The sequence below is a fragment of the Austrofundulus limnaeus genome, unplaced genomic scaffold (genome assembly GCF_001266775.1).
Source record: "Austrofundulus limnaeus strain Quisiro unplaced genomic scaffold, Austrofundulus_limnaeus-1.0 Scaffold12, whole genome shotgun sequence".
NCBI lineage: Eukaryota > Metazoa > Chordata > Actinopteri > Cyprinodontiformes > Rivulidae > Austrofundulus > Austrofundulus limnaeus.
In genome coordinates this window covers 3,924,682-3,934,234 of record NW_013952414.1, presented here as the reverse complement: position 1 = coordinate 3,934,234, position 9,553 = coordinate 3,924,682, and the positions used below count along the sequence as shown (strand labels likewise).

General features: G+C 41.4%; 1 protein-coding gene across 1 annotated transcript in view; it reads left to right on the top strand.

The window, feature by feature from the left end:
* The window catches only part of rttn (rotatin), a 41,537-nt gene that overhangs the window by 5,239 nt on the left and 26,745 nt on the right, over positions 1 to 9,553 (top strand). Inside the window, exons 7-21 of the mRNA XM_014002352.1 lie at positions 1,053 to 1,203; positions 3,002 to 3,170; positions 3,666 to 3,856; positions 4,042 to 4,157; positions 5,079 to 5,246; positions 5,333 to 5,545; positions 5,617 to 5,729; positions 5,830 to 5,956; positions 6,262 to 6,387; positions 6,511 to 6,627; positions 7,159 to 7,298; positions 7,903 to 8,074; positions 8,152 to 8,251; positions 8,476 to 8,561; positions 9,061 to 9,178. Of these exons, the coding sequence (XP_013857806.1) occupies positions 1,053 to 1,203; positions 3,002 to 3,170; positions 3,666 to 3,856; positions 4,042 to 4,157; positions 5,079 to 5,246; positions 5,333 to 5,545; positions 5,617 to 5,729; positions 5,830 to 5,956; positions 6,262 to 6,387; positions 6,511 to 6,627; positions 7,159 to 7,298; positions 7,903 to 8,074; positions 8,152 to 8,251; positions 8,476 to 8,561; positions 9,061 to 9,178 (2,107 nt within the window). The remainder of the gene's footprint in view (positions 1 to 1,052; positions 1,204 to 3,001; positions 3,171 to 3,665; positions 3,857 to 4,041; positions 4,158 to 5,078; positions 5,247 to 5,332; positions 5,546 to 5,616; positions 5,730 to 5,829; positions 5,957 to 6,261; positions 6,388 to 6,510; positions 6,628 to 7,158; positions 7,299 to 7,902; positions 8,075 to 8,151; positions 8,252 to 8,475; positions 8,562 to 9,060; positions 9,179 to 9,553) is intronic.

Here is a 9,553-nt window from a genome sequence, read left to right as displayed (position 1 = left end):
GGGTGGAGAGTAGTTGTAGCTCCGGTTTAAAACGTTAATGGTTCTGTTCCCCCTCGGAAAACTTGTGCGTGACAACTTTACAGTTCGCTGCAACTCTGTTTCTGATGAAAATAGAAAGTTCTGCCAACAATCTTGCTAACTTGTTAGCGCTGCTGTTGTTGTGATCACGTGAGCTCTGCATGCTGGATCCAAGCGCTGCTGGATAGAAACACTGGAGCGGAGTCAGTGAACTGCTGGAACGGACTGCTAATATCGGAGCGCTTCTATCGGACATTTTTTATGCAGGCCGATAAAATCAAGTGACCGCACACAGCCGCGCTGTTTCGGAACCTCCTCTCTRGTTCCGAAACTTATTTTTTGGCTGATATCACCGATATCCGATTATCAATATTGGATCGGGACACCCCTAGTATTTTAGCACATTATCAGCTGATGCTTGCAGTCTTTTAACCTGAAGTTTTTTTTCCAAAGTTTTCTTTTGGTCATAGTAGTTGTACTTTTAGACATGAAAATAAGTTTAGAATGGAGCTTTGCATCATCCGAGTGAATTTGTTGTGTAGGCCTTTTATTCTGATATACATACAGTGTTTGTTTGAGGAGACATTTAGCCCAAATGAGCCACAGTGAACAATGCTATTTTGATAATAAAGTAGTTCATTAAATTTAATGAGTCTCAGGGTAGTATTAGTATGCTGTCACCTTGCAGTCTAATTTTCAAAAGAAATCATTGCTGGAAAATACTTTTTCATATAGTGTGGCCTTACTTCTCCTTTTGTTGAGTTACTGTTCATATTAAGCAAAAATAAAAAAATAAAAAAAGACTTGAATTTAGATGGCACACAAAATTCACAATAAACAAAAGGCAGGAATTTAGAACTGCTAACAGTCCCAGTTGTCCTTTTTTATTCATTGTTGGATTTTACTGCCACTTTTCTGTCACYGAGTTAAAGTCCTCGCTGATCAATAAAAGCAAATACCGTAATTATATTTCCTTTATTAATAAAACAACTTGAAAGTTATTGAAGACAGCAGGTATATTCTTGTGCTTTCAGAACCTTCTTTCTCTGCTGAGAGTGGCTTTGGGGAAAGGTGATGGGGTCTACCGCCATTCTCCTGCTCTTTCYTGCCTGCGGCAGCTTTGTGTGGGGCTGAAGAGGAGGTTGCGCTTTCATCAAGATCCAAGCTTTTATTCTGCAAAGCAAGGTGCTTTCTATGTTATTAGGTTCATGTATACACCTGTGACAGATATTTTAAATGTTGATAACAATTGTCTGTTTTAATATAATTTTTTTATGCATTTGGCTAACTTTTCTTTTTACCCAACGTTTTATTACTTTTGCCTTTTTAGCTAACCTTTTGTCATTTTCAGCAACTTTTTAGCCTTAACCCATTTTAGCTTCTAGTATTTACTTGCACTTTTAGATTTTAGTCAGGTTTTAGTTTCAGGCTTCTTCAGAGGAATTTCAGGAGTCATTCATCGCTTTAGCATTCACACTGAATTTTCACAGAAATTGCTATTTTTATGCCTTTTTTATTAAAGGGTACATGCAGTATGCAAAATACATTTTGTTGTGCACTTGGAGTCTCTAAGAGGCAGAAAAGTTGAATTTAGTCTCTCCTAGTGCTGCAAGTACATCTTTATACTCTGTTATATTTTTCAACCTGTTTAGTTCTATAATGATTTCTAAACTATTACGTCAAATTATCTGCGATGGAACTGCCAAATAAGGTCTGGACTTATCACCTCTGAATTCTCCTCTGGGTCAGACTCTGGCTCCAACATGTAAGGCTGGATGGACAAGTCTTCTGTTGTTGACATATTTAAATTAAATTATTAATAAAATGTTTCTGAACTGCTAAAAAACATAACCCCCCCCCCCCCCCTCTCAAACCGGAGTGGACTGGTATGGAAGCTGGAGGGGGGCGGGGCTTGAAGCCTCTTAGATGTTATAAAGCTGCTTTGAGGCACACATTAGAAAAGGGGTGAAAGAGGGACTTGCAGGGTCTTAAAAAGTCTAAAATTTGAAAATCAAAATTTTAGACCTAAAAAAGTCTTAAAACGCCCAGATTTTCACCCAAGGTCTTAAATTAAATTTTGTGAAGTGTTAATTATTTTACTTTCGATCATTCCTCAGAAGCATTGGCTGCATAAATAAACAGAGTGAAGCTCTGTAATCAGAGGTTGACTCGATCTGTCTTCATGAAGTAAGTTTGCTACCAGTTTTGGTACATGGTTAAACTACAAATCCTGTGATAACTGCAGGCAAAATATGGCACAGTTAACATCCATGTTTTCAGCCTCTTCGCCGCTACAACCTCCCGCATACGCTTGTTCACTCGCCCAAAAAACGAAGAAGTTCAGTCATGTCCACTGCTTGTGGTTTAAACATGGAAAGTGTTTTCARTGAGACTTGGCTGGATATCAGGGATTTTTGCACTCTGATGGAAGCGGTCCACAGCAGTTGATATGAATGTCTTATAGATATGAACATTTGATTAAAATAGTTCARTGTTCTTGTATTAAAATTAAATATTCTTTAATAGCTAAGTTGATAGCAATAAAAGGTTTCCATGTTAAAAAWTTTTGGGACCAATTAAATGTTTCTGTTAATGTCATGTTTCGACATATGCTTCCATCTTCATCTGTGACACCTCCGATGAAGACGGAAGCATACGTCGAAACATGTCAGGTATGTCTGAAGAGACATAAAATAACTGTCTAGTAACTAAGAAATTTTAAGATTTATCAGGTGTTCAGACACAGTGAACTTCATTGGGTCTTAAAAGGTCTTAAATTGAACTTACTGAAACCTGCATGAATCCTGGGCTGGTAAAGTTAAAGTAAGGAGGATTTCAGACCAAAGTGTTGCAGTTCCACTTTTTAAAGACCCAAACTGAATGATTTAAATGTGAAAAGGAGGAATTTAAAAGCATTTTATCTCTACTTTAAAACTTGCTGTTCAACAAATATGCAAGTATGACTTTTCTTGTGGTTGTGTAGCTCTGACGTCGCAGAACTCGTCCTTCTCCTACACTCACGAAGTTTTGGGGAACCAGCGCTCACAGGCGTCCTCCCCCGGGGCGGAGTGCTCGCCTCGGCCTTCTGTGGTGGGCCACGCAGGCCAGAGAGCCATGGGTGACGGCCAAGATGAAGACGTTGCCTCTAACAGGTGTGTGATTGAAGAAAACGCCACGTAAGCTGACATTTGAAATAAAATCAAGATTATTGTAACAGATGCATTTTTTTTGCTCATTTGCTTTTCATGTGTAAGGTATTGTTTCTGGTGAATGTTCTTAGTAATGATCAGTTTGGTGTTAAGTTAGTCTGTTTGCTCCATTGTTCCTGTTGTTTTATGCTTTTTGAAAAATTGTGCACAGCTGGACTTTCTGTGTCTTTTTATAGTGTTAAAATAGCTCATGACCTAAGCAGCCCACACGAAAAATAAAGAGTGTGAAGATTAAAAGGAAGGATTTCCTGTGTCTTAGATATAAACGGCAGAAGGAGCTGTCTAGAGTAGTCTTTCCGTATTGTTTAAAAATGAATTCTCAATCMCTTTTTATAATCCATCTTTTCATTCTTTTGTTCACGTGTTTGAATGGTCCAAGATCTGTTTCTAAAAATAAAAAACACTGTCGTCGTGCTTACTTGTTTTTGATTCATCCAGTGGCGGCTCCCACAGCGGTGGGGCGGCCGTTCAGGCCCCCGGACGGATGCCCCCCTCACCTGCCGACGTAGCCCAGTTGGAGCTTCCTGATCTGGGTGCAGAAGATGTGTTAGAGCTGCAGCTGCAGCAGCTGACGGTGGCCCAGTTCACCGTTGCTACCATGCAACATGCCATACCTCTGCTTAAGACAGGTAGGAATCAGGATTGTTGTTTTTTCATGTCTTTCAGTCGTTTTTTTCTCTGCTTGAATAAACTTGAGGTATTGTAAATATCCCCAGTCCTGCTTCTCCCTACATCGACTCGATTCTATCCAGCGCTGTTTGATCTTGTCAGAAAAATCTCTTCTGCTTTTGTCCCCCCCCCACCCCGCCCTCAGAAGGTTTGCTCGTGTTCCACCGTGTTCTGGAGCTGCTGTGTGATGCCGTCCTCCTGCTCGGGGACAGCGTTTGCGAGCTGGTCTGGGACGACCGCAGCCTGGTGGGGATGGAGCTGGCAAGTCAACACAACTCATGACAGCCTCTTATGTAGATGAATGGATACACTTCACTGAAATAGGGGAGCCGGCTTGGCCACCAGACAGTTTGTCACAGACACACAAGCATACGGTACTCAACTGTCAAGGAGAACTGTGGGCATGCGATGGAGCCGAGTGAATTATATTAGGCTACAAAGAGCTTCACACGCGTACATGCAAACTCCGTGTCTGCTCCCCTGGCTTTATCCAAGATCAGAATTGTTGGGTTCGTACATGTCTTCATCTATTATGTGTTGAAAGTCTAAACAATAGATGGTGTTAAACAGGTTTGTGAATATTAACTCTGCAGAATCATTTATTATATTCCCTGGCAGTTTAAGAGTATGTTCTCTGCTGTGGGATTTAAACACTTGTCAAGTCCATGCCCCTGTGGCCCTCTGCTGTTTAATACATGCCCAGAGTCATGCAGCCTAAGAACTACTTTGTTATCTTTATGTGGAGAGCAGCTTTTTGTTTGCCAGACCTCTCGGGGGTTTTCCTTTGGGATTGAACTGTGCAATGCACAGGGTATGTACTGCCCCCTGCTGGTCTTTATTTTCTACTTTTTTTTAAATTGCAACATTCAGAACAAAGTAGCTGAGAATAGATTGTTCCAATTTATTCATTCTGAGATGGGGTGGATCTGTATCTCATCCTAAAATAACCCTGAAATCTGATTACATTCAATTCCTCAACCCCTGGAATGAACAATTTTCCTCTTGGCTCCCAGCCAGTAGCTGTGTTTGAGTGTATGTAAATGCACGCAGTGTGAGTACACTTGTGTTTGTGTGGCATGTGTGTTTTTGTCTAACCCCCCCCCGGAGTCACCACCTGCACCGACACCCCCCCCCCCCCCCCACCCCTCCTTTTGCTTTTATTTCTGTCTGTGTGTATTTTAGAAGGAGAAGCTGCAAGCCTGCATGGAGCTGCTGGGGGATATTCTCAGCTATTATCAGAACCAGCCAGCAGACGCTCCTCCTCGTTTCCAGGTTCACCACAGAATGGCCTTTACAGGCACTGCCATATTTACCATTAAGCTCCTACAGACCATCCTACCACCTGAGAAGGTGTGGCCACGTGGTTGTGCAGTCAGATCGCCTCATTAYGTTGTGGTTTATATTTGAAAGCTAATGCTTCTGTGAATCTCACACAGGCTAGTGAGAATCTCCCAGAAAGYACAGCTACAGCTCTCTTCCACTTATGTTTGGATGCACCACTGGGGAGTTTGTTACCCAGCATGCAAGAGACTGCAGTGGCCTACGTGGAGCAAGTGAACTCAGACAGCCACGACCTGTACAGGAGAGTGACCAGAGCAGCTCTGTGGATGGAATCAACCTGCAACTTCCTGAAGGAAGTGCAAGCTGAGGTAGTTTATAGAGCGTAACGTTATCTGGACAGCTTCGAGGCAGGATTCAATTAGTTTCTCTCTTCATGAAGGGGGAAAAAAACTGGTTGGAGTTACTGGAACTTGCAGACCAAGCTATAAACGGCCTCCCGTTTCACCAGCACCTGCCCGTCGTCAAAGAATGTGTCCGCATGTGCTCCTACCTGTAAGAGGAAAATCTGTTCTTTGCAATTTATTTATTTATTCCTCCCACAAGAGCTACGTAATTCATGCTAGCTAAAGCACATTTGATGGTTTCTCATTAGGTGGAAGTTCGATCATCCCAGTCCTCTCCTTCAGACCGAGAGCCAGAAACTCTTCCTCAAGCTGCTGTCCCATCCTTCACTGCCTGTCAAAACGGAAACATATGAGTGCACGTTAAGCCTGGTCAAGGTCGGGGCAAGACATTTTTGTTTTAGATAGCCGTTGTTTAGAAGTGAGTCTAAAGGGTCATGGCAAAAACATATCAGCCTGATGTTGCCTAAATGGGGGTCTGTCTCATAGGGCACCCATATGGGAATAAATACAATTAAAATGGATGACCCTAAAAAAATTTWAAAAACACTTGACATTTTGAATCAGTCTTTAGCTGATAGCTGTCTAGAAAAGAGAGAGAACTGAAACTTATGAATGCAAGCACAAGTGGGAGAGCAGCTGTAATTGATGATGTGCTCGGGTGTGATTATATGTACCCGTAGGACTGCCTTGGCATCCAGAAGTCCTCACAACAGGAATCAGCAGCGTGCGCTGGCGTTAACTTCCTCCTCCACTACAGAGTGCTCTATGAATTGAGCACGTTTGGACTCCAGGATTCTGCAGAAAAGGTACCTTTTATGAAGTGGGTTTTTATTTTTTTATTTATTATTTTGCTCTTATGAAATACCAAACGTCATTTTTAATGTTTGACCGAGGTCAGTGTAAGGTCAGTGTTTACCTGTGATCTATAGGTGAACACATCTGCCAAGGACATTCTGCTATTCCTGCTCAAGGGACGATTGATGATGACACCATCAGCCTGGGACAGATTCAATGAGGCGCTTTACTCGGTCATACCCATTTTACAGGTGTTCTCTTTGTAGACGCTTATAGTGGCTTCACCGCAGGGCTCTTAAAGCAGCATCATGTTTGGAACATTTCATTACACTTTGTGTAACAAAGTAAATCAAAGCAGTTATTGTCCAACGTGTAATATTCATTTTCTTGGATCACAAAGACTGAATGAATATTGCACGTTGCCTATTTTGTGTCATATTGTTTCCTTTTTGGGTGGGGAGAAAAAAAAGAAACGCAATCTTCCAACCAACTTCTTTTAATTGTATGAGGCATCAGGAAGCCAAGAAAGTCTTCATGAATATACATGAGATTTTGACAAGACTGTCAAGTGTGATTTAATTCAAGGAGGCCATTCTGAGATGGGCCCACCATGTCAACAAGACAAAATGAAACCACCCCTAATCAAAGTGATGCAGATTTTATTTACTGTTGCTCTGCCTAGCTGGAATTCCCTGCTGCTCGCTCTTTTGTCTTCCAAGACAGCCTGACAGTATTACATGTGTGTGTTTGTTTGTTTGTGTGTGTGTGTATGTGTGTGGCAGGGATATGCCAGCACTGAAGAGTCACTTGGAAAGTGTGTCCTGCTGATAAGCGACGTGTCGGATGCGGCGAGGGACTATGTTTTCCCAAGTACGGCCCAGCTGAAGGCAGCACTCCGGCTCCTTTTTACCAAGCAGCCCACGTGAGTTTGAGCTCTGGGTCCCCCCCGTTGTCCCCGTTTTGTTTGATTATTAAATCCTCAAATGTGTGTGTTTTGTTTGTGATGTGTGTTCGGTATGTTTCTACTGCGTCTTTTTTTTGTGAAGTTGTTTTTAGAGTTTTGGTTTACAGTCTTTGGGTTTTTGTAAACTCCATAAAGAAAGCATTCAAGTTTGAATATTTTTGCTTTTTGACACATTTAGTAGAATTTTTTTTTAATTGTGTAAAGTTGTCGCTCTGTGTGCTCATCAATTCCTCTAAATGCTCTGTGAGACCTGTGTAAATGTGCTCCCCATCAAGTCCCAGACTATGAATATTGATAGAGATGGAAATTAACACSGATGAAGCCTTGGTAAATTTTAGTAGCAGTTAATAGATTTGTCTGTCCTGCCAGACATGTTTTTTTTTCTTTTTGGAGTGGATTACATCTAATTCTGATGACATTTTTAATCATTAGTCAGTGCACATTAAACTTTATGCTTCATGACACAATTAAAGTTGTTTTATGGAACAAAATCACACTGGGGTTTTCAGTGATTTCTAAAGTAATTGGTTTGTTTAATCCTGGTGTTACTTTTAATTAACAGCGTAAGACTAGCAGCAGTTCAACAAATCCTGCCCCACCTAACTAGTGGCGATGACGCAAACGTGGCCAGACCCGACCTGGATCAATTAGCGATCGCATCCCTCCCTAACCTCTACTGCCTCAGAAACCCTGTGGACATCACACTCGACACCAGCAACAAGTCCATCCTAAAGGTGGAAAACTTGTATACAGAAAAGATGTGCAGTGGAATAAACAGCTTATTTTACTGAATGTACTTCATGTTGTTCAGGTGGAGTCAGTGAAGAAGCTGTTTGGTATTCTTCATTCCGACACAGTTGACATTTCCCTCCGAAGATCAGCAGCAGAGCAGCTGTCTGTTGTGCTGCAAGGTGAGGTGTCCTTAAAGAAAAGCAGTGTTAATAAAATGGAAAATGTTCAGGCAGAAATCAGTTGCAATTGTTTGATTACTTGATCCTTGTGAAAACTATAGTTTGCAGATACTGCAGCTTTGTCCACCACCCTCCTACTGCCATATGTTTTAATCAGGCGGAAAAAGTCAACAGTTAGCTAAATGTTTATTACCATATATTGAAATGTTCTTTCTTTCCCACAGACACAACAATGCACCCAGTGCTGAAGGATCAGGATGTGACAGAGAAAGTAATTTCCTTAATCACGGAGTGTGTAAATGGCAACAAGGTAAAAAAAAAACTGCCTCGGAGATAAATTCGTCTCAACTGGATGAATTACTGTTGCGTGTAAATAAAATAAACCTGAACTTCCTAATTTGGGTCAGATGTATTTCTGTTTATTTAATTGTACGCTTGTGCAAGTGCAGAGGAAAGCCACGGAGGCTTGGATGACAGAAGGATGAAATGGCCTGTGTTAATAGTGTCTGACAGGCTCTGGTCAAGAGTGATTTCTGCCCTCAGTCTAAAATGACTGCAGTCTGCTGATCATTCTCAGGCCTGGAAACAGAAACTGCCAGGGCTAATCGTCCGGCCTGGTTACACAGATTTGGCAGATCCGGGGCTACAAAAGCTTATGTTTAACTAACATAGGAGGAATGTAGAGGATGCAGCTCCCTGACACAAAATTTGACTTTAGCTCGTGTGTATTGACTGTGTATTCGTGCCAGAATATGTGTGTGTTTGTTTGCAATTAAACACCAAGCGAGCATGTTGCTGTTTTCCCCCAGAGCTTTGATTGTCTTCTGGAGCCGTGTGTTTGCATCTTGAGAAAACTGGTGTATGCTGATCCGTCTCTGAGGCACAGCCTGGCTCAGCGCAGCCCCCTGCTCCTCGCCCTGCTCAGGGGTACGCTCACACAACAGCTCATTAAGCAACAACTATACACTTTGTTTTGAGTGGCTCATGGGGAACATTTCCAAGTCATCCAGTGATGCACTACTTTTAAACATGTTGTCACACTGCAGTAAGCAGCATACAGTAGGAGATAGATAGATAGATAGATAGATAGATAGATAGATAGATAGATAGATAGATAGATAGATAGATAGATAGATAGATAGATAGATATGTGAGTATAAATATCCACACATACAGGTGCTGGTCATAAAATTAGAATATCATGAAAAAGTAGATTTATTTCAGTAATTCCATTTAAAAAGTGAAACTTGTATATTATATTCATACATTACATACAAACTCATATATTTCAAATGTTTATTT